Here is a 24,816-nt window from a genome sequence, read left to right on the forward strand (position 1 = left end):
TGTTATCCTGATAGATTTTTATCAGTCCCCTAAAAGTTTTAGGGATAAAACTTTAGGGATAAAACCCATAGCATTAATTGTTAATTTTCCCCTGCTCTGTTGCTTTCTTTTTAATCTCTTTTTTAATCTCTTTTTTTCTTCTATGCAGTATTTAAAATTTAAATACTTTAAAGCCTTTTAGTTAAAAAAACTTTTAAATGTACTCTTTTATTTTGGGGGAATTTATTATATCTATTGTGATATGAAATGAAAATTTTTTGCTCTATTGATATCCAGTTTTATCAAAAGCATTATTATTATTTTAATGAGTATTTTTATCTTTACCAAAATATTACATTGTAGAAAAATTGGGAAATACATTAAAACACAAAGAAGAAAGTTAAAACACCCAAAGTTGGCTATCCACAGTTAACTATTTTAGAGTCTGGAAATCTTCTAGTGTTCTTTCTAGGCATGCATATTTTTCTTCCCTCCCTTCTTTCTAATAAAGCTGGGACATGTTATACAAACCCAACAGCACTAATTAAGTAGTGATTTCTTTCCTTAGTTTGAAATTTTACTTTGTATCTTTTAGAATCTTGAAAGCAGGACTTGCTTGCTGTCTTTTAGTAAAGGGTAGTAAATGTGAAGATATAGTAGATACTGGAAGAAATGTTTGTTTCTCTCCTTTTCTCGGTAGACATGACAAGTTATTACTTACTCTGTGTCCCAAGCAGTGTACCTTGTATTGTCCAGTGGAGCAAGCCAAGGAGACACAGGGGAGATATGGGGGCCTGAAATGGAATGTTCAAATTCTTGCCCACAGTTTCAAAATTCTGTCCAAATGTGCACTTTCACAAGGGACTTGAGCTCTTTTCCCTACCCGCTACCACGCCAACCCACCCCAAAACTATGCCATTCTTGTTGCTGCTGAGCTTCCTCATCTCTTACTGCTCCAACTTCCTTCATCCAGAAAGTACTACTGACACTTCCCCTTCAACATTTTTTGAATGAAAAATTTAAAACATATAGAAAAGTTGAATGGATTGTGTAATGAACACTCATACACCCACCACCTAGATTCTACAGTGAACATTTTACTATTTTTGCCTTATCATGCATTTAAAGTGAGTTGCAGATATCAGTACACTTCACCTCTAAACAGTTTTGCATGCATGCATAACATTGACTAGAGTATATTGGTTTATGGTTCTTTTTTTTTTAAGAAAAATTTATATACAATGAAATGGTCAAATTTTAAGTTTATCATTTGATACGTTTCTGACAAATGCATACACACTTGCATGACCCAAATTCCTTCAAGATTTAGATATAAAGTGTTACCCCAGAAAGCTTCTACATATTCTTTCCCAGTCAATTCCCATCTCCACCCTGGTGGTCAACACTGTTCTGATTTTTTCACCATTCATTAGTTATTCTTCTAATCAAACTTAACATAAATGGAATCATACAATATGAATTGTTTTGTGTAAGGTTTCTTTCATTCAGAATGTTTCTGAGATTCACCCACATCATTGTGTGTATCAATAATTCTTTCCTTTTTATTGATGAGTAGTATTCCATTGTATGAATATGCACCGAAGTGTGTTTATCCATGCTCTTTTTGATGGATGCCTGGGCTGTTTACAACTTTTGGCTATTATGACTAAAGTTCCTATGAATAGTCTTGAGTGAGCCTTTTGTGGACATATGCTTTCATTTCTCTTGGGTAATTGCTAGGTCATAGAATAGGTATATGTTTGGATTTATAATAAACTGCCAGACCTTTTCCCGAAATGGCTGTACCATTTTCATCTCTCACAAGAATGTAAGAGAGTTCCTTATTCAAACACACACACACACACACACACACACACACACACACGTACACACACACACACACACACACACATGTACAGGGAGGATTTCATATTTTTGGGCTTGTGTATTCATTTTGATGAGCAGAAAATTTTAATTTTGATAAAATTGAATTTATTGGATTTTTCTTCTATGTTATTGCTTTCTGTGTCTTAAGAAACTGTTGTCTACTTCCTGAGCCACGGAGATATTTTAATATTTTTTCTTCTAACAGCTTTATAGTTTTAGATTTTATGTTTAAATCTGTGATCTATTTTGAATTAGTTTTTCTGTATGGTGTGAGGTAGGGATTTTTTTCCACATGGTTAACCAGTGGTCCCAGTACTCTTTGTCATCCCTTCTCTGTTAGATAGTTTTGGCATCACTATGGACACTCTAAAGGACAGGCTGTTCTCCTTGGCTTTCTTGATTATCCTAGTGTGGAGGGAGAAGAGTTATTTCTTACTTGTCTCCTAACCCGTTCACTTATATTCACATATTTTCTGGATGTTCTGAGTCCTGACTTGTAAAAAAGTCCAGGGAATTTTCTCTGGTTGGCAATGAGTTGTAGTGATTGGATTATCTGCTCTGTCTGGACACAGGATGGCCAGTGTACCAGTGAAGGAACGGGTGAAGATATCTCAGAACTGGAGGTTGGGGCGCTGCCGAGAGGGGATTCTGCTGAAGTGGAAATGCAGGTAAGTAGCCTCTTGACTCTTTCAAAGCTACCTGGGACATTAAAAAATGCTGGGAAATGAAAAATCTAGTCCTAGCTGGAGTATAAATATGCCTGTCTTGGGTGATGGGGCACTGGTGATCCTTTACATACCACAAAAGGGGCATCAGAGAGACAACTATTTTTCACATTTAAAAAAAGATTATAAAAAATGTAATTTATTTTAACAGATCCCATATTTTTATGATTATAAAAATAATAAATGTTTATTGTAGAAATTTGAAAACATAGGAGAGCTTAAAGAAGAAAATAAAACTTACCTATAATCCTACCACTCAGAGGTAACCTCTGTTAATGCACCTCATCAAAAGAAATAAATGAAGCCAATATTTCAACTCATCTTGTTTTACAATTTTTTAAAAAAAATTTTCTACTCTAGAGAGTTACACCTTCACTCTTGGCTTCCTGTAGCCCTCTCCCCTACTTTTATTAAAAAGCAAAATAGGATCTGAAGGTTTGGATATGTATGTTACAGGAGGTAGAGCTTGGAAAAAAATGGCAGGAAATTTAGATAATGGCTTTGGCACTGCTAATGCCACAAATTTTATGCTTCATTGATGCTGAATTGTTTCATAGTTATTATTTGACGCCCTACCAAAAAAGTGCTCTTTGTTGATTGGTTGGAATGGATAGGGAACATCATGATTCCACATTCCAGCGGACCTGGACCTGTGCTGATAGGTTCAGGCAGGCTTCTTCATCTGATGACCTTTTCTCTTGCTTGTATACAATTTCTGCTGCTTTCACTGACACGGGTTACTGCAAATTATGTGGTGGTGATGATGGTAAAGCAACTACAGGGTAGTAAGATGGATTTGTATGACAAAAGGCTTTACCCTCTGCTTCTCACTTTTGCCTTTTATTACCAGAAAGAAGAATTTATTTCTCTAACAAGGTTTTTTTCCTGACGTCTATTTGGGCTGGTTTCAAGCAATTTGGTAAATAAATACACAAAATGGTTACCAGGCTGCCCCGTGATTCTCCACTGTTCACCTGGCATGAACCTGGTTTCTTGTCCTGGGCCAATGGCTGTTTACCAGATGGCTCTAAACACACGAATTCCAAACCCCTCTGTTTGCTGCCCACTTGAGTGTGCCACAAACTCGTGCAAGGGGTTGTTGAAGAGGAATGTGCATAATGAATGAGAGTGCAGGCATCTGTACACACTCTACACATGTTCCATATAATATTTGCACACACTTGTAAAATCCTCATGTGTAGAAACTAGTTACTACAAAGTCCAAGCTGCATTTAATGGTCCATCTTTGCAGAACTTTTCCACATTCCCATGACACTTGTATTAAGGAGTCTGGGGAAGAAACACAGCCCAGTTTGCTCAGACAGGCTTGGCAATGGGAGATGGTGTCTCTATAAATGGGGATGAATCATCTGTCCCTATGCTTTGCTTGCGACCTGGTAGCTCTAGGACCCCTATGTGGTGTAGGACAGGCTGCTGGGATGTACCTTGTGCAAGGGGCTTAGTCCCTACCAGAGAGCATGGTGTCTGGCAGAGTCTTCTTTCTTCTTAAGGCTCACTCTGTGCCATGGGACTGGCCTATGGTTTCTAACCTTTCTTCCTCCTGCCAGTTTGTAGAGGGAATCTTTAACTATTTGTATATTTCTTTTATCAGCTGCCTGTGAGAGCCAACTATTTCTCTGTAGTCTCTGAACTGTAGTAGACTGCTCTGGAGCTATGTTTTTCCATTGCCACACTTACCCTCTAATACAGAAATGTAGGTATCCTCTGTGAGGATCTAGGAATCTAATCAGTACCTTAGCATCCTTTCCTAAATGGCTTTATTCCTTTCACTTAAAAATGGCCCTTTTGGGCTTTGCTGGTGGTGCAGTGGTTAAGAATCTGCCTGCCAATTCAGGGGACACGGGTTTGAGCCCTGACCCAGGAAGATCCCACATGCTGCGCCACAACTACTGAGCCTGAGCTCTAGAGCCCGCAAGCCACAGCTACTGAGCCCATGTGCCACAACTACTGAAGCCTGCGTGCCTAGAGCCCGTGCTCTGCAACAAGAGAAGCCACGGCAATGAGAAGCCCGTGCACTGCAATGAGGAGTAGCCCCTGCTCACCGCAACTGGAGAAAGCCTGTGCACAGCAACAAAGACCCAACACAGCCAAAAAAAAAAAAAAGGCCCTTTTGCTCTAATAGGACAAGGGAATGGGGCTTCCCTGGGCTCACTCTTTTCCTTTCTCTATCACACCCTAACTGATCTATTGGGAAAGAAGTGTGTGCGGAGGTCCTGGAACCTTGAAACTTATCACTTAAACTTCAGATCAGTGAGGACACAGAATGAAAAAGTTACTTCATCTGGGTGGAAGGTTTCTTTTTGCCCTTCCCCACCCCTCAATCATTGCATTTTCGTTGCTCTGCCTACCCACAAGAAGTATAGGTAGCCAGTAATTCAAGTCTTAAGCATTCTCTATTTATTTATTTGTTTATTTATTTAAGCCCCACCATGGGCAACTTGCAGGATAGTTCCCTGACCAGGGATTGAACCCAGGGCCATGGCAGTGAAAACGCTGAGTCCTAACCACTGGACCACCAGGGAACTCCCAAGCATTCTCCATTTAAAAGTGATATTTAATTGGTCTTTTATTCTGACTTTCTTTTAGAAAATCCAAAGAAGATTAGGTCACCACAAAGCTCAATCACTCTAGTTTTCTAAAGGTAGCCTAAGGGTAGGTAGTTTTGAAGGAGGGGAGTGAGGTATAGACTTAACCTTGCAGGTTATTGCTAAGTTGGGGATTAGTCAGCCTCTCCAAAGATTGAAGTTGAATTTTCATGCTATATCTTTTTGTTTTTTTGAAGAGGTTTCTTCTTTTTTTTAAATTAATTAATTAATTAATTAATTTTTGGCTTCTTTGCTGTGCACGGGCTTTCTCTAGTTGCGGTGAGCGGGGGCTACTCTTCATTGTGGTGCGTGGGCTTCTCATTGCAGTGGCTTCTCGTGTTGCAGAGCACGGGCTCTAGGTGCGTGGGCTTCAGTAGTAGTGGCACGTGGGCTCAGTAGTTGTGGCTTGTGGGCTCTAGAGTGCAGGCTTAGTAGTTGTGGCGCACAGGCTTAGCGGCTCCTCAGCACGTGGGATCTTCCCAGACCAGGGCTCGAACCCGTGTCCCCTGCATTGGCAGGCGGATTCTTAACCACTGCGCCACCAGGGAAGTCCCTTCATGCTATATCTTGATGATCCTTAAATTTTGTTTTCCATCTCTGCAGTCAGATGCCCTGGATGCAGCTAGAGGGTGATTCTCTGTACATATCCCAGGCTAATTTCATCCTGGCCTATCAGTTCCGCCCAGATGGTGCCAGCTTGAACCGGAGGCCCCTGGGAGTCTTTGCTGGGCATGATGAGGACGTTTGCCACTTCGTGCTGGCCAACTCGCATATTATCAGTGCAGGAGGGTAAGTGCTGCAGGCTTCTCCTTCCTTCCTCCTCCTCAGTATTCTTCAGAGACCTTCTGCCTGCCTCTGACTTTTCTGTCTCAACTCCAAAGGGATGAGTAGGGAGACTAGAAGAAGGGGTAGTGTTTTTTTCCATTTAAAGCAGGTACTTCATAGGGTTCGCTGGAGAAGGAAAACAGGAAGAGCCTTTAATGAAAAGTGAAACTAGTTTTGATACTCTCAAGTGGGAAATTTGTTTTGTCTCTCAGCTCTGTTCAGCCCCAAGTATACTGAAGAAGTAAAGGTATCTAGAAACTCAGCACCTTATTGGGCTGAATTGTCTAAAGCTTAGCAAATTTGGAAGTCGTTGGAGACTCCGGCTGTTTCTGTAGACTTGTTCTTTTCCTACAGAGAGAATAACTGGCTCTCAGGGGTTGGCTTCTTATTTCTCTTGTAGAGATGGGAAGATTGGCGTTCATAAGATTCATAGCACCTTCACTGTCAAGTACTCAGCCCATGAACAGGAGGTGAACTGTGTGGATTGCAAAGGGGGCATCATTGTGAGTGGCTCCAGAGACAGGACGGCCAAGGTGAGGTCGTCTCCCCCTTACATACTGTTATTTCCTACTGTCTGTAGGGAGTGGGGTGGGAGAGGGTGGATAGGACCTTGAGTCTCAGGATTGGCTGAGGGCACTGAGTTGGGGCGGGGGGGAAACGACACAATAAAGAACTCACTTATGTGCCTCTGGCATGCAGCTTGCCATGCCAGGCTATGTCGCTGCCAGCTGGCCTGGGAAAGGAGTGGACAGTGGCTGGGAAGCTTGCCACTCACTTGAAATGTGGCGTGAACTCAAAAACAGAGGGCCTGGCCAGGTTTTCCTCCCTGAGCTGAGTTTCCTCAAGTTTGTGGGTTGAGTTCTAACCCCAATATTTTATTTTAAAATCTCCCTCCTTTTGCTCACTCTCTGTTTGAGAAGGTTAATTTTTTACCACCTTGTTTATAAGCAATCGGGCTGATAATTAAAATGTGTTTTTACTGCTTCTCTGGAGAGTGATGTGGTCAGTAAGCAGTGGAAAGACGACTAGAGGAGGGCATTGTTCGTTGTGTCATTGCCAAGTTGCCTGGTCTAAAGTCAGACATCTGCCAAGGCCCAACAGAATGAGACTGATAAAGTAGTGTAACCCCTGCTTTATGGACTCAACTCCGCCACGTCTGGGTCAAATAGGCTTTCATCCATGAGGCAGAGAAGAACTTTCTCCATCCCTGTGTCCAGTAGCCCTTGCCAGGGCCCACACATGCCTGATCCTTTGAGACTGCTGTGGGAACTTTGCTGATAATTCAGTTGATGGTGCAGGAAGCTCGATGGGTTCTTGCTTGTGTGTTTCCCAGCATCTGGAGACTCCACAGTGCTAATAGGAGCAAAATGCTTGACCATGTCAGCAAATGGGACTCTAGGACACATAGGGAGGGGACTCAGGAGAGAGAAGTTGCAATCTTTACTAACTTTTCTGGCTCCATGTTCCCTCTAGTGATTACATCTTCATGTGAAAATGTTGCTAATTTATGTAAAAAGAAGGACTAAATATGTTCCTTTTTATTTATGGAAGTTTCTCCTCCCTTTGCTAATTTTTTCCTTACACTTTGTATTTTGTCAGAGAGATGTGTGCATCAGCACAGGGAGCCTGAGAAAAATTCAGAAAGCCTTCTTCTTTTTTTTTTTTTTAATTTAAAACAACAGAAATTTATTACCTCCCAGTTCTGGAGGCCAGAAGTCTAAAATCAAGGTTTCTTCTTTTTAATTAATTTTTATTGGAGAATAGTTGCTTTACAATATTGCATTAAGTTTCTGCTGTACAGCAAAGTGAATCAGCTATACGTATACACATATCCCCTCTTTTTTAGATTTCCTACCCATTTAGGTCACCACAGAGCATTGAGTAGAGTTCCCTGTGCTGTACAGTAGGTTCTCATTAGTTACCTATTTTATACATAGTAGTGTATATATGTCAATCCCAATCTCCCAATTCATCTCACCCCAGAAAATCTTTTGAACCAACATGGAAACTGAATTTCCTATCTCTTGCTTCCGAATCCCCCACCCCATACTTACTTCAGGTTTCTGATTGGTCACTGTCTTTGTACCATTCCTTGTAAAGAGACCAACCTTAACTTGCTACACTGCTCAGAAGTCAATTTGCACAGAAACCTTTTGTGCATGTGGGACCTAGATATTCTCATCTCATTCTAGCATTTTCTTGTCACGGCTTCAAGCTTCCCCGTGAAGCCTTCAGTGACATCTCTTTTATCCATATCTCTGTGGTCTGACACCCAGATCAGTGTACAGCTAAGCTTTATGACCACAGGTAGCAATTCAGGGCTATAGACTGCTTACCGTTGAAGATTGACAGCAATTTTATTTAGGATATTGGGTTAGTTTCATGTTTTAAGTACAATTATTTACTGGTTTAGAGTTTTTAAGCATTAAAATCGGTACTTTCTAATTCTAGAATTGTCACTGCAGTAGATCCTATTCCTTTTGAGGATTTCTTTTTAGTCAGTGACAGAATTCTCCCCGCTGGTTCTTCAACTCCAGGAAGCTAGTCAGCTGTTCTGTGGTTTCCCAGTGACCTCCAGGCCAGTTCATCTTTTCTGGCTTTCTGGATGCTGCTTCTGTTCCCTTCTTCTATTGTTGTCTTTGCATTTAGCTGTCTTCATCTTCCTGGACTATTTTCACATTACCCACATTTAGTCTTTTATAACTGACTTTCCATTTCTTTTTGGTGGCATCTGTAATTCTCCAGCTGCTTGTACAGGTTTCTAATACCTGAACCTACATAAGAACTTAGTCATGTTTGTCTGTAAACATCTATAGCCTGTTTTTTGGGAGTTCCCCAAAATGGACTATGTTTTAGGAAAGAGATTTATTGGGGTGAAGGGAAACAAAACATTTTCTTTGCAAAACTTCTGAGCTAGGGACTGCCCAGAGAGCTTCCTTCCCCTGCCCCCAATCCTAGTTTCAGATTTACTGTGACTTAGCTTGGATTGCCCCTCTGGGCTTTGGTGAGGCTGGCCCCATCCTGAGATGTGATAGGATGGTAGCTTACATTCTTGCTGGGCCAGGGCCAGGTCTGATCATTCCTTCATTTTTTTCCGTTTTCTTTATTCTTTCTTTCATTCTGATAAGTGCTTACTGTATGCGAGACTTCAAAGGGGAAGAAGATACAGCCTTTCCTTAAGGGGAGTTGAGACTGCATGCACTAGCTATGAAGCTATGAAGCTGGTTGGAAGTGGCCAAGACTATGAAGTTGTAAGGCTCTAGGGAAAGGGTCAGAAAGTTTGGAGGGTGGAGAGATCACATTTGACTTGGAAGGGGAGATTTTATGAAGGAGGGAACATTTGAACTTTTTTTTTTTCTTTTAGGTGTTTTTCAGTGCATAGGTTTGCTTTTTTTGTTTTATAATAACATAGAATGTAACCAGGCACTGTGCTAATAAGCACTTTACATTTATTCATTTCCTCATTTTATCCTTTAGGGTAATTTTTCCCCACATAATTATGGTCATAGTATATCTATTTTTTAAATGAATTTTTATTGGAATATAGTTGATTTACAATATTGTGTTAGTTCCTGCTGTACAGCAAAGTGAACCAATTATACATATACATATATCCACTCTTAGATTCTATTCCCATACAGGTCATTACAGAGTATTGAGTAGAGTTCCCTGTGCTCTACAGTAGGTTCTTATTAGTTATTTATTTTATATATAGTAGTGTGTATATGTCAATCTTAATCTCTTAATTTATCCCTCTCCCGCCTTCCCCCTTGGTAACCATAAGTTTGTTTTCTATATCTGTGACTCTATTTCTGTTCTGTAAAGAGGTTCATTTGTACCATTTTTTTAGATTCCACATACAAGAAATATCATATGATATTTGTCTTTCTCTGTCTGACTTACTTCACTCAGTATGACAATCTCTAGGCCCATCCATGTTGCTGCAAATGGCATTATTTTGTTCTTTTTTATGGCTGAGTATTCCATTTATATATATACCACATCTTTATCAATTCCTCCGTGAATGGATATTTAGGTTGCTTCCATATCCTGGCTATTGTAAATAGTGCTACAATGAACATTGGGGTACATGTATCTTTTAGAATTATGGTTTTCTCTGGATATATGCCCCAGGAGTGGGATTGCTGGATAATATGGTAGTTCCATTTTTAGTTTTCTAAGGAACCTCCATACTGTTCTGCATAGTGGCTGTACCAATTTACGTTCCCACCAACAGTGTAAGAGGGTTCCCTTTTCTCCACACCCTTTCCAGCATTTATTGTTTGTAGATTTTTTTTGATGATGGTCATTCTGACCTGTGTGAGGTGATATCTCATTGTAGTTTTGATTTGCATTCATAATATATCTTATATACCCAATATACCCTGCTGTGTTTACTTTATTTTATAAGGTTTTCCATTATTGCAAATTACTTGTGTCATCTTTAATGGCTTCACAATGGACTTACCATAATTTAGTTACTATTTTTCCTATTGGTGGATGTTTGTATCTATTTTTTTCCTATAGTAATAAGGACCACCATTATTGATGCCTAATGTCTGCCAAATACTGTGCTTCTATGCCGGGTGCTTTACACTTATCTTCATTTTTCCACACTGCAACCCTAAAAGATAGGCATTATTTCCCATTTTATACATGAGGAAACTGAGGCTAACAAGTTATAAAATATCCCTAACATCAGAGATGAATAAGTAGCAACTAGGGTTCAAACCCAGATTTGTCTAATTCTAAAGCCCATGTATGCTTTTTCTGCTATTGAAGGCTGCAGGGAATATTTTTATCATTTAGGTTTTTCTTCGTTTTAGGATTATTTTCTTAGGATAGAGTCTCAGCAATAGAATTACTGAGTCGAAGGCTTTGGTTATTTTAAGGATCTTGATACATATTGCCAACTTCTTCTTTTTTTTTTTTTTTTTTTTGTGGTATGCAGACCTCTCACTGCTGTGGCCTCTCCCGTTGCGGAGCACAGGCTCTGGATGCTCGGGCCCAGCTGCCATGGCTCACGGGCCCAGCCGCTCTGCGGCATGTGGGATCCTCCCGGACCGGGGCACAAACCCGTGTCCCCTGCAACGGCAGGGAGACTCTCAACCACTGCACCGGCAGGCAGACTCTCAACCACTGTGCCACCAGGGAAGCCTGCCAACTGCTTTTTAAAAGGACTGTATAAATGCCCACTCCCCTGAGTTATATCTTCTCCAGGGTTGGGTCTGTTTTGAATTTGATCACTGAAGGTTAAGATGTGATCAGCATACTCATGTTTTGGCGGATGGTGTGCTACTGGTGCAGGTCAAGAGGACCACTTTCCCCAGATCGTGCTTGGGAAATTGGCAGCATGCTTCCAGAGCCACCCCCGGAGACCAGGAACCTTGTTCTGTGGTTTTCACAGTCTAGGGATCCACCAGCCCGTTCAATGGAGGACACTAGTGAATTCAGGCCTAGGGCTGCCCCCAGAGATTTTGTAATCGGAGTCTCTAGTCACCCACACCAAACAAGAACCTGCCTCCTAGGTAGTTTGCATCAGGGAAAAGACAAACTTCTCTTCCAAGCCAAGGCTGTCTGAAAGAGGACATTAGATGCATCTAGTTACTACCAAAGTGACCTAATCCAGAAGAATGAGCCAGAATCCTGGCATTCCAGGAAAGTTGTGGTGTTTACCTTTGTTTTCTGCCCTTCCTTATTTGGGATCTTCTTGTTAAATTTATTTTCTTTTCCCAGTGTTGGGAAAAGTAACTCACACCCTTCTCCCCCTATCATAGACACACAAAATCTAAGAAACACTTTCTCCTTTTATAGAGAAGAGATATCATGTGATCCTAAGAAGTCAGGACCACCCCCACTCCATCACCTACCCCTTAAACTCAAGGAATGTTTCCTGAAAGTTCTTCCATCTAAGGTCCTGCCTGACATTTTTGTGTTCCCCTTATAGCACTGCAGGGACCTTGAGAGGTCACTGATCCATCTGGCCTCCTCAGGATCCCTCCTTGGCTGCTGTCTGGGGACAGCCCTGTACATTTGAGGTTTCCTCTCTGTTTGGTTAGAGGCTTAGTCCCCTGTGTGTGTCATCTGGGGTAGGGTGAGGTGAGGGGGCCTTGTGCTTAATGGGAGATTTCTAAATGCACTGACCGCTGAGAGGGCTCTGTGAGTGTTGATTAGAGTTAAGCCCAGAGTGGCTGCTAATGTACATTCCTGACTGATAGGGACCAGATAATGTGCTCCAAGCAATATTTTTAACCAGTAGGAGATATGGAAGCTTAAAAGAGTTAAGCTTTTCTGCTACTTTTGGTGACACTAGGTGCTAAATTCCCTGCTGACATGAATAGCACTGGATTCTGGGCATTATCAACAAACAAACAACAACACACCACCTTCCCACTTTGAAGTCCTCTTCTTCCATTTTTCCTTCCCTTGGATCTTTCTTTTTACTCCTCTCTCTCTAATTCTAATCTAATTCTATCTCTGTCCTCTCATACTGGGCCTTGATCTTCCTCCCTCTCCCTACCTCCCCAAAGTAAAATCTTGGTGAGAGATAGGAAAAGGAAAATCCACAAACACGGGGAGGTTACTGAGAGAGGCAAGCCTCACCTGCTCACGCTTCTCAGTCAGGTCTCAGCTGAGGAACGTGGAACTTCTGATTCACTGGTATACAATTGGCTGCTGTGTAAGGGCTCTCAGGTGGATGTGAAAGGGTGGTTAGGACTGGGAGCCAGCGTCTGTTTGGGCAGTAGGCAAGGCAGAAGCTGGAGAGGTCCCTCTGCTGCTACCCAGAGCTCTGTGTGTACAGGATAGAAAGGATTCTCCATTTCGCCACCCACCCTACGAACAGTGACTCCACCTGGTGCATTTTCCAACCCTCATCCCGATCCCAGGCAACGCCAACGAGAGCATCTCCTCTCCTGTTTCCAGGTATGGCCTTTGGCCTCAGGCCGGCTGGGGCAGTGCTTACACACCATCCAGACTGAAGACCGAGTCTGGTCCATTGCTATCAGCCCATTGCACAGGTAAGGGAGATGTTTTGGTGTATGGTTTTATCCCATGTAATAATGCTTTTATTTTATGAGGTCAGGTGGGCGTCATCGGGAGAGGCTTGGGGCCCATGTCCAGTTGGGCCCTCGTGCAAAGTCTTGTATGTGGAGTAGGTTCGTTGACAATTATAGCAGAAGTGCCAATTTTGATGATGGCTTTACCCTACCCTTTGGTCTGACTGGTGTTTCTCTAGTTTTGCCTGTGACTGAATGAGCTTTGCATCCTGAATTCTGCTTTCTAGGCTCTCTTGAACCGAGGCAGGGCCTCTCTCCCCACCAGCAGAGTACATAGACACCCTTTCTGCACCTGCTCTGTCAGAGTGTTTAGTGTCTTCTCCCACTTCCTTCACCCCTCACTCCCCACCAAATGATCAATGGGAAAGCTGTAGGGCTGCTACCCTCCAACATCGGGTTTAAGTCAGTCACTTGTTTTATGAGAGAGTTGATCCCCCCTCTTGGCTCAGCCCCCTTCAGCCTTTTTCTTCTCACCCCAAGGAGCCTGCACCCCTCCTCCTGCCCCTTCCACAACTCTCTTTCAAATTTTTTTCTTCCTAAAGAATTAGAGCCGATTAGCCACGTCATTAATTCTTCAATTTGACGGCTGATATAGCAGGACCTGAAACACATTGCTGACCTCAGAGAATGGAGACCCCGTTCCTTAGCATATTGACGATGGGAGAAGTTAATTAAAATTCCACAGAGCGGAGGTGTCGGCTAACCTATAAACCTGTCGCTGTTCAGAACAAATCATTCTAGCAATCCTAGGAAAAAGGGAAGGAAAGACCAGCAGGGAGTAGAGAGGCCTAAGTGTGTGGGAGCAGAGGGTGGAAAATGGAGCCATTGAGCTCTGGCCCCTCCTCAGTTTCTTCCTAATGCTGCCCCCTTTAAAGCCAGTTAGCCAAGCTTGGGTGTCTGTGTGCTGGATATGTGTAAGGGTGGGAGGTGACAGGTAGGCTGGTGACTTCATCTTGGTGGTTACCTGAGGACTCCCACTGGCTTCAGGAGACTGGGGTGGCCTGGGGTGAGGTCGGTGGTGGAGGGATGCTCTTAAGGCTGGAGACGGTCCATGTGCTTCCTGCACATGGAATTAGGCTAAAGACACATACAGGCTCTACCAGCATCCCCATCTTCATATTCCTTTACTCCAGCCACCTCCTCTGGAATGCGTTAGGCTACCTGTTAACAGAATAGAGCGTGGCAGCTGTTGAAGATGATGTCAATAAAAGGTTGAGGACAGTGTCTGCCTTCATCACTGAGAAGCAGTTTAGATCACAATAAACTGACTCTGGGGCTTTTTTGGCCACAACTTGGAAGCTGGCTTTGAGGAAGGACCTAGCTTCCTAATATTACTAGCACTGCTCTATAACTACTACTGTTACCAGCAGCTAACATTTATTAGTCATATGTTCTATGCCAGACCCTCTGCTAAGTCCTTGATATGCCCCATCTTTGGTGAAAACCTAGGTCTCATGTTTTCTTAACATTCTCCTTAAATGTCTTCTTGGTGTACTTTCTTGTCCCTGGGCTGATTCTTTCACTCACTGTTGGCTGGCTGTTTAGCTCCATGACCCACAGTTATTTGAGATGACCTTTTCCCCAAGTCCACGAATGGTGTCTTGGACTGTTTTAAAAAAGTAGTTTGTATTTGGGATTCTGTCATTACACTAAATGACCAGAGTATATGTTGGTGTTCTCTCTGCTTCTTTTTCTCTTACCCCAAAAATATATTGGGATAGGAAACTTTTCATCTTATCATTAGATCCATTTCTTCTCACTGTGTCAATGAATTTGGACCTTTCAGTAAACTGAACCATTTTCCCAATCTTGGAAGACACTGCCTCCTACCTGTAGGGTCTGTTCTGGGAAACTAGAGTTCTGCTTTGCCACCAACCAGCAGGGTGGCCTCGGGTAAGTCCTCGGAGCCATGGTTTCCTCATCTGTCAAATATGAATACTATTTCTTTCATAGTCCTTACTAGGTTATTGTGAAGATGATCTGAAATAATGAATATGAAAATACTCTACAAAGCTAAAAGGGCTAGAATCTTGTGTCAGCCAGAATCTCTCCCAGCTGGTAAAGCATTTGTTTATCTGCTTTAGCTGCTCTCACATCTCCACCCTTCCCTGGGGCTTCTCCTGTCCCTCATGGAGTTACACTGCTCTTTTTCAGTCTTCTTGAGGTGGGGACTCAGCAGGAATCTCTTTCCTCTCCTTTTCCCCTGGGGTTTTCCTGCCCTCCATGGCTGCCTCTGTTCCCTTCCCTGCCACCTTTCTTGTTGAGTGTGGTCGTCAGTGTCGCTAATGTGACGTGGCCGTGAACCCCTTGTGAAAAACACAAGAATGGGTGGGCAGCAGCTGTCCTCCAAGGAACCTGGACAGTTGGGAGACCTGGCACATCTCAGTCTCTTTCTTCTATTTAAAATAATTTGTCAGAGCTATTCATCATATTTATCTTTGATGCTGGGACTTATCTGCCTTCTTTTCATATGTGTGTACTTAGAAACTTGTAGTATGAAACATGAAACCTCAAGCCCTAGGCTTAACTTGAGGTGTTCATGACTGGGAGAAAGCAGGTATTCTGTCCTGTGTCCAAATGTCACCTCTTCTTCCTTTCTTGACCTTGAGTTCTTGGTTTGTAAACACTCTTGGAGGATAATATTTAATACCAGTCATGTGCTTAGAGGCATGTTTAGGTACTCAAAAAACGGAAGGAAAACCAGTAGGCTTCATGGGAAGGTGGCAGGCAAGGACCTTTCCCTCTACCTCCTATGTGCCCTCCAACCCATCTTCTTGCCCCAACACTAATAACTCTGCTTTTAGGATTTATGACTTATAGATGCAGCCTTCCTCCTGTAGAGGAGGCCCAACTGGGAGCTGTTGGATGAGTGAAAGGACTGGTTGAGATGGAACTGAATTGAGATGCTGGAGGTGGAAGGGCACACGTCTGGGTGTAATTGTGGGTCCTAACTGGTCTCAGGATATGATCTCCTGAGGTCACATAGAGTTCTGAGCACTTTTCCATAAGTATCACAGAAAAGCAGAATTTTTAAAACATGCAGTACATTGTATTGCCATTAAAAGATTATTTCTAGCTGAATAAAGTTAGTAAATACTCAGAGTAAGGAAATAAAGAACTGTTAAAGACTTGATTTCATCCCTTCTATTTTCCATCTCTTTTTTTCTCACTCCCTTTCCTCTGTGCTCCCTGTGTATTGACTGAACACTTGCTGTGGGGTAGCTCTCCTGAGGATCTTATTCAGTGGTGGGGGAAAGATGGGGGCACAACTGTAGTGGTTGCCAGATGATACTAAGTGCCTGAAACTAGTCTGTCTCTGGTTGAGGAAGGGAGAGGGTCATTCCCCTCCTGGCATATGGAGAAATTGAGGCTCAGAGAAGGGCACATGTGGGATGGGGCAGAAGAGGCTCAGGTCTCCAGCTTATTGCCACATGCTGTGGTGCTGAGGGAGGCCCACGAGGCAGGCCTTTACGTCACTGCAATGCCTTCATCCACCAGAATCTTGGACAGTAGCTGTGGCCCTTGAAAGCCTCTGTGGGGATCTGGGAACGTTCTCTTTCTGGAGGCCAGAGTTGAGGTAGCGACGGGGAGTGGAGGAAGGCAGTATGTAATCAAGGCCTGGGCTATGTCGTGTAGCTGTGAATGCTTACACCATCCCAGGAGTGCCAGTGCACATAGATCTTTGGTTTGCAGGGCCCTTCCAAGCTGGCTGGGGGGTGCCTTGATGGTGAAATGAGTCTGGAGCCCTGTTTTCCTTGGAGAGGAAGAGAGAGGAGCCCACAGCGCCTCCTTCCTCTGCAGAAACGATATTTATTGCCCTCCAAGAAAAAGGAGGTGCTCAGAAGAATCCTTTCCCCATCTCCGAGCATCACTTGCTATCATGTGAGTGAGTGTGGTCAGGAAGGCTTCCCAGGACCCTTGGGTTTTAATCCCTTCTCTCTGTCATTAGGGAAACATATGAGTGGTATAGGTGTAGAAACTTGACTTAACTGTGTTATTAAATATACAATATAATTTAGTGTAATTTTGCTCACTGTGATGGCCTGTTTGTTTTGGGGGGGATTAGTCCAAGTCTGCCTGAAATGTACCGATTCGTATTTGTAAAGTGAGCTGTGGCCTCTGGGGGTTTTGATGGAGGAGCTGCCCCTTCTTGCTTCATTTCTCCCAGAGGTGAGGGAGAGTCTGGAAGGAAGGCCATCACTGTGTACTGTTTGGTAAGGGGGTGGATTTCTGGGGAGAGTGGGTGTTTGTTCCCAGTGGCTACAGGGTTTACTGTGTGTTGTGTGTGTGGCAGACACATTGACCAGCCTTTTGAAATACGCCCTTCTTTAGTGAAAGGTAATTGCATCTGGAGTTTTCTCTGACAGAGAGGTTTGAAAGATTGGGAAAAAGGAGGCAGCCAACTTTTAGTTTAGATTCTTTTGCTTCCCAGTGGTTCAGCAACTCTTTGGCCCTGGGCTTCCTAACTCACTCAGTGCTTTTAGGGGAAGACAAATCAAAAGTAAATGTTGTGCCTCTGAGTTTTGCTTTTTCTAGTTGGTGATAAAGAGCTGGTTCCTGAAGGGGATCCCTAACCTTGATAACCTGAAGAAAGACTCTGATGGATGACTTTGTCGTGCTTCACATTGTAGCTGCTCATCCTGATGGTTTGGCCCACAGCTATCAAGATCTGTCTCTTCTCCCTTCCCAGGGTCAGGGGCTTGTCTAGGGAAAGGAAACCTTCTCTAGGCAAGGAGTGGCTCAGTGTCCCCTGTTGCCAGGCTGAAGACCACACTAGAGGGAGTCTCCTGCATGTGGTGGCCCTAGATGAGAGAGTCTGAGGCACAAAGACAGCATGGAAGGACCAGAGGCTGGCATGGCTGGAAGGGGCTGCATGATGCCTGGAGAAAGAAGGAAGCTCTGTATGATGCTAGGTGGGCCCACTGGTCCAGCCTAAAATGACCTAAGATTGGAAAGAGATCAGTGTAGAGATACAACTGAATCCGAGTCTGGTTCTGCTGAATCTCAGGGCAGCGCCCGCCACCCTAGAGTTCATTGCTGGTGCTAAGCCAAGCCTCTCCGGCCGACATATCCATCAGTAGCAAGGACGAAATGCCACAGGGGTGGGTTTCACCTCCTCAAGACCCTGGATTTCTGCCACGACCCAGGGCATGTTGGGCACGGGGAAGCTCACGTACTGGGCTGCTGGCCTGAGACCTGCAACCCAACCAGCTCTGGCTGGCCCAGACCCCATCTGTGGGAGCGACTCCTTCCCTGGCCAGGAAGGTTGGCTAGTTGGGAAGAACTGAAATAAAGCACTACAACTAGAAGCAGAGAGTGCTGCTGCGGAAGGCGGGATGCTGTGGATATAGAGTCCGTGCCTCAAGACCGTGCCCTTGCTCCAGGGATACATTTCCATCCCTCAGTCTCTGTTTAAATTCTTTCTTTCTCCACTCTGTCTCTGTTTCTGTATCTCTCCTCCCATCCCTATCTCTCTTTCTCTCTCCAGATACTTCTTAAGCATTACAGTGTGCTAGACCTTGGGGAAACAACAGTGAACTAGACAGCATAGTCTGATGGAGAGACAGACCAAACTTAGCAAATATGGTATGCTAAGTTCTCAGATGGGGAGCCGACACATGGGAGATCAGGGTCTTCCTCCTCTTCCTGCTGCCCGCACCTCCCAGCTCCAGGCCCTACCTGCACCGCTATTTCTTCTACCCTTCCCACATTAGGAAGAGAGAAGGTAATTTTCCTGCCTTAGCTGCAGCTGACTTTTCTGTGTTGTGTGTGCAATGTGCCTGTGTTTTTCCACCTTTGATCAGTGTTCTGCCAACAGATAATTTAGCAATCACATCCCAAGGTGGAAGCATGGAGTTAATGTTAAAATTAGTTGTTTTTTTTTTTTTTTTTTTTTTACACTCTTTAAACTTCAGTGGGTGATGAGGCAGAGAGGGAGGCAGGAGGGTGAAGGGGAGCCATAAATTCTGTGGCTGGTGTAGCTGTTCTCTGAGCAGCCGGGAAGCCTCTGATGTCTCCACAGCACTTTCATTAACATTTAAATTAAGGGTTTGTTTTCCAGTCTGTTTTATAGGCAGGGACCTTTCATGGCCTGTCACATACAGCATCCCCCCACCCCCCTACAAGCAAGTGTGTAATTGTAGCCACTGCTCTATCCTAACTCTGGGTTGCAGCCGGGAGTTCAAAGGGAATTCCTGGAGATGGAGCTCTGGAGGTACAAGGTGTAACAGTCAGGATGTGGGTGTTCCTCCTCAAATGAAGGCGCTGTGTAGGAGCTCTTTCTCCCCTTACCTGACCTGTGCTTTTCTCTGCTCTTTCAAGGGACACACACTTCAATCTGACTCGGACCCCTCCCACCCTTCCTTCCCTGGGGCATGAGGCAGGTGGAAAAGGGTGCATCCATCCGAGTGGTTTCTCCTTATATCACAAGTTAGTGCTTGGGACAGAGCAGTTCGAAGATACAGATCTTCATGCATATCTTCCTCCTTTTGTTTTTGTTTTTTTGTCTCAAGAATACTTTCTCCTACTCTAGTAGACTTAGAGAAGCAACAATATAAAAGAAATTGCCATCTGAGAAGAATTTATAATAGGGTCCATTGGTCCTAAAGAGTGCATTCTAGCATGGACAGACGTGTACATGCACCATACATAGTCACTAGCTCTATGTGTACAGGTGTTCGAAATAGCTTACTGATGTAGATCATTTGAGGAAACTGTTCTCCAAGGTCTTGGCATTCAGAGGAAGCTCTCCTGCACCCTCACAGAGTGAATTTATGTCTAAGTTTCCTTCACACAGGTGTATTGGCAGCATTTGGGGGTGTTTTGAAAAGAAATCCCTGCTCTGGTCTCCCTCCTTCCTGTCAGCATCCAGTGGATCTGCAGCTGACGAGAATGTGTCCCAGACACTGAGGGAGAATCTCATTAGTTCATAACCTCTGAGGGCTTAGTTCACTCACTGCTGGTCTTGAGCTAGATTTTCTCTCTAGACAGTGGTGAGAGGGGCATTGAGGCCTTTCTCTCTTTCTTTCTGTTCAGAGGCTGAGAATTTTCCTTCTCATGGAGCCCTGGCTTCACTCCTTGAGTCACCATACCTTTACACCTTCTGCACTAACTCAAACCACCTGTGACTTATCTGCAGGATTGAAGATGGCTAAGCGTCTGGCCTGCCTGTTCCAAGTAGCGTAGTCAACAGGTGGACACCCTCATGCCCTGGAGTCTTGCCTGAGGGAGTGAGGGAGGTGCCGGGGTGACCCCTGTGCAGGTGCTGCTGGGCTCAGATTGCAGCCTGGTGTCCAAGCCCCTCCTGGTGGTGATTAATCTGGGACACGGGCCGGCAGAGGCCCAGCCCGGGCAGCTTTGGTCCCTCACTGTGAAGACCTTTGGCTCGGAGACTGAACTGATCTCTGTAGCCTGCTTCGGCTTGAGTTTGATCTGTCAAGGCTAAAGAGGAACCTGATGGTGGGGCGGAAACTTCTAGCCCTGTCTGACTTATGGCACCGATCCGTTCCAGTGGTCTTGTCATGATAACACTTGTATGTTTAAGATTTCCCCACCTGTTAGCTGCAGCACTCAGATCAGTCAAAAGAGGGATCTTCATGAAATATCTGTGCTTTTAGGTTTTTGAGCCAATGGAGCTCACTCTTGTAAGTAGACGGGGTGGGTGGGGGAGTGGAGAGGGCTTTGTACTGGGCCCGAGTGAAAAAGGCAATGTGTGGCTGGATTAGTAGCATAATGTGTTTTTTGTATACTGGGGGGTCATGTCAGAGGTGGAAGGATCACCCCATCCTCCTGTCATTAGGTGGCTCTCAGGCCATTTGGGGCAGATTTCAGTACATCAGTTTGGAGTCAAGACTTAAGTTCCTTGTTTTCATTTCAAATGAAATCTTTTGAAATGGTGTCTTCTCCTCCCCACCACCTTTCCATCTACCAGAGTCCTGGTCCCAGGGGCCTCCAGGTGGCAGTCCACAGAGTCAGCTGTATTTCTTCCCCTCTCTGAGTTCAGGACAGTCACATGTGGCTCAGCTTGGTCATGGCCTTAAGACCCAAGAACAGGAATTCTCCTGTCCATGACAGTTACCCTGCATCCATGAGTGTCGTGAGTTTCATTATTGTAGTAGTTTCTTTTGGGGGGGTTAGCAGCCTGGGATCCAAGAACTGGAACATTTTCCTCACACCATCAGGGAAGACAGTAGACATCCCTGTATACCACTAGCGGTGACAGATGTTGACACCATTGGTATGGAAAACTGCCTGTAAAGATTCTATGAGAGACTTCCCTGGTGGCGAAATGTTTTTGAAGTTTCAGATTGTGAACTTTTGGGGGCAGGGGTTTTATTTCCTGTTTTGTATAAGTTATGAGCCTTGTACTACAGACAAACCGCTGTGCCTCTGGGGTGCTCTGTTAAGCTGACTACCCCAAATCCTTCCCCTCTTTCCCAGCTGGTTCTTGCTCCTTTTTCTGTCCAGGGCCTTTTCATAGGGGGTAGTTTGTGACACTGTCTGTAGTGCCCTGTCAGATAGGCTTGGCTCAGGCAGGTGCTGGCAAGGGAGGGAGGAGTGGGGGGAGGGGGAGGGCTGGCGGGAGGAGGGAAGGGAGTACGTGCATGCAGAATCCCCGGTAACTGCAAAGGGAGTATTAGTCCAAGAGCTGCTGGCCCAGGAAATTGCTTTCTGCGGAAGCTTTACTTTTTCATAGTTTGCAATGCAAATTTAAAACATGAATGGGGCACAGAAAAGTATAGGAGGGGCAGGTGGGGTGCCAGTTGGTATGTGATAACATCCAGAATCTTCAGCAGGGCCTTAATTTGCAAAAGAGGATTTCAAGTATTGAGAGAGAAACTTTTAGGAGATTAAAATAACTATACTTGGGCTTCCCTGGTGGCATAGTGGTTGAGAGTCCGCTTGCCAATGCAGGGGACACAGGTTCGAGCCCCGGTCCTGGAAGATCCCACATGCCGCGGAGCAGCTGGGCCCGTGAGCCATGGCCACTGAGCCTGCGCGTCCGGAGCCTGTGCTCCGCAACGGGAGAGGCCACAACAGTGAGAGGCCCACATACCGCAAAACAACAACAACAACAACAACAACAAAAACCTGTAACTCATATTTTGTTGCGATTCCCTCCTCCACCACACACACCTTTTCTATGCTCTTGTGTTCACACTGGTCTCCAGCCCTGCTCAGCGTGCACTGCTCTCTCCTCCTCTGCACCTTCCTACAGCAAAGCCATAATCCAGCTTCTCGAACAGTGGCCATGGTGGTCATGGTGTAGTACTTTGGTTTTCGCAGCAGGCTGGAAACAGCAGCCCTGTCTAAAGCTGGTGCACTTTAGACAATGTGTACACCGGTCCTGGGGGCTAAAGAGCATACCTCCCGAAGGCAGGAGCTTGCCTGCTTTGAGAAGGCATTAAGGCCAAGGCCCTTTGTTTTCTGCTTTCTCTGATCCTCTTAATACCATAGGCAGTCTTGGTGAAGCAGAATGTGGGGTCACCAGGCCTTGTTCTTGATTTTCCGGCCTTTGTCTGCCCCACCTAGAGAGGTGTGGCTTTTGGCTTCAGGCTGGAGACACTATGTCTATGTTGCTTCTGGAAGCTTCGGTGGTGGTGGAGATGAGGATAGGCAGGGGATGGGCATCACTTTCATTATGCTGGCATAGCAAGTGGTCAGGTGTGAAGCTTCATACTGGCTTCTTTCTGGGAGCTGAGCTAGACAGGAGGACACAAAGAGAGGCCAGAAGGCAGTGTGGAGGATGAGCTTTCCAAGTATAAATATTCGCCAGTCGTAGAGGCCACCGTGCAACGGTGGGGGTTACTTCTCCTCCTTTGTGTGTGGCTTGTTGCACATGTGACATGTGCTGGCTGGACAGAGAGGGAAGGAAAGCTGAGATGTGCAAGGTAAAGTGAAATGGACCCCTTTCTGCTTGAGGCCACCATAAGTGTCCGTTCCTCCTTTCTTTGTTGACTGGGGGATTTTGAGAGAGATTAGCTTGAGTCTTGCCCTGGATCAGTCCTGTGCTGCCTGATCAAAACTCTGTGGAGTCTCAGGAGCACAGTTTCCATATAGGACGCTGTCCAGATTCACTCAACCGTCACTTAGCACATGCTTCTCACCCAGAACTCACTGCACCGCGGCCTTCAGGGGCTACAGAGAGGGCCTAGCTCAGAGCATGTGACCCACTGTCTCTTTCTCCTGAGGGCTCTACTCTTGCAGAATGCTTCTTTTTCTCCTGTTATTTTCTGCTTTGTTGCAGTGGTAGCATTAGTTGTCCCGGCCAAGGCTGGGCCTCTTTCTTCCTGGGCCTGAATGAGAAAAGACCAAGTGAGTGATTGGAGTGGGTCCTATGGTAAGTGACCCAAGAGAAGGGTCAGCTGGGCATGAAGGTGAGGTTCGTAACATCTGGCAGAGAGAGAGGGACACACGGGTTAATGTGTTTGAAGCACTCTACTTTCCTGGCCAATTTGAGTCTCACTAGCATCCACAGTAAGCTGTGGTTGAGAATAAAGACAAAAAGTTAACACAAAAAATAAAGATTATTCAGGGCTTCCCTGGTGGCGCAGTGGTTGAGAGTCCGCCTGCCAGTGCGGGAGACACGGGTTCGTGCCCCGGTCCGGGAAGATCCCACATGCCGCGGAGCGGCTGGGCCCGTGAGCCATGGCCGCCGAGCCTGCGCGTCCGGAGCCTGTGCTCCACAGTGGGAGAGGCCACAACAGTGAGAGGCCCGCGTAACGCAAAAAATAAATAAATAAATAAAGATTATTCAAAGGATTCTTCACTTGTTAGAGGTTTGTGGCCAGGAAAATCCATCTTTGCAGGCTGGTAATGGTAAGTCTAAGAATAAAGAGAGGAAAAGTTAGTTTTAAAATTACATTAGTTTGGCAGTGAGTATCAAAATAAAAATGTAAAAACCTTTTGACACATAAATTCCTCTTCTAGAAATTTATCCTAAGGCAATAATCAGACAAGTATGCAAGATGTATACATAAAGACTTATATTAAGAACACATAAATATCCATTAGTAGGAGTCTAGTTAAATATTTTACATTCACCCAATAGAATACTATATAGCCATTAAAAGGATGATATAGATGTACATACTTATTGACCCCCAAAAATGTCATAACATAGTGTTGAATGAAAAAAGGTCACAGGGCTTTCCTGGTGGCGCAGTGGTTGAGAGTCCGCCTGCCGATGCAGGGGACACGGGTTCGTGCCCCGGTCCGGGAAGATCCCACATGCTGCGGAGTGGTTGGGCCCATGAGCCATGGCCGCTGAGCCTGCACATCCGGAGCCTGTGCTCTGCAGCGGGAGAGGCCACAACAGGGAGAGGCCCGTGTACCGCAAAAAAAATAAAAAATAAAAAATAAAAGGTCACAAAGCAGTATGATAGTTATTTGACTGTCTTTTCAATTATTTCTTACGTGGTAGATTTCTGCTGACATTTACTTTCTTTTTCCTTTTTTGTATTTAAGTTTTTTTTATAATGAGACTATTTTTATTAATAGAAAAAATATAAATTACATTTAAATGTCTATTTCAATACCAGGTAACTGTAGAGAGAACCCTTCCGTTTTCCCTTACAGTTATTTAAATTAAGGATACATAGACCTACATTTATTTATTATTTTATTTATTATTTTAAACAGTTTCATTGAAGTATAATTTACATACTATAAAGTTCACCCACTTTAAGTGTACAATTCCATGACTTTTAGCAAATTTACAGTGTTGTGCAACCATCA

The 24,816-nt window shown here is 44.4% G+C and overlaps 1 protein-coding gene across 2 annotated transcripts in view; it reads left to right on the forward strand.

Moving 5' to 3' along the window:
• The window catches only part of FBXW4 (F-box and WD repeat domain containing 4), an 85,269-nt gene that overhangs the window by 14,453 nt on the left and 46,000 nt on the right, over positions 1-24,816 (forward strand). The window contains exons 2-5 of one of the 2 annotated variants that reach the window (XM_060107057.1): positions 2,439-2,534; positions 5,801-5,986; positions 6,423-6,555; positions 12,947-13,041. In XM_060107057.1, coding sequence (XP_059963040.1) covers positions 2,439-2,534; positions 5,801-5,986; positions 6,423-6,555; positions 12,947-13,041 — 510 coding nt within the window. The remainder of the gene's footprint in view (positions 1-2,438; positions 2,535-5,800; positions 5,987-6,422; positions 6,556-12,946; positions 13,042-24,816) is intronic. The other variant, XM_060107134.1, reaches the window with a different exon arrangement.

This window comes from Mesoplodon densirostris, chromosome 1 (assembly GCF_025265405.1).
Source record: "Mesoplodon densirostris isolate mMesDen1 chromosome 1, mMesDen1 primary haplotype, whole genome shotgun sequence".
NCBI lineage: Eukaryota > Metazoa > Chordata > Mammalia > Artiodactyla > Ziphiidae > Mesoplodon > Mesoplodon densirostris.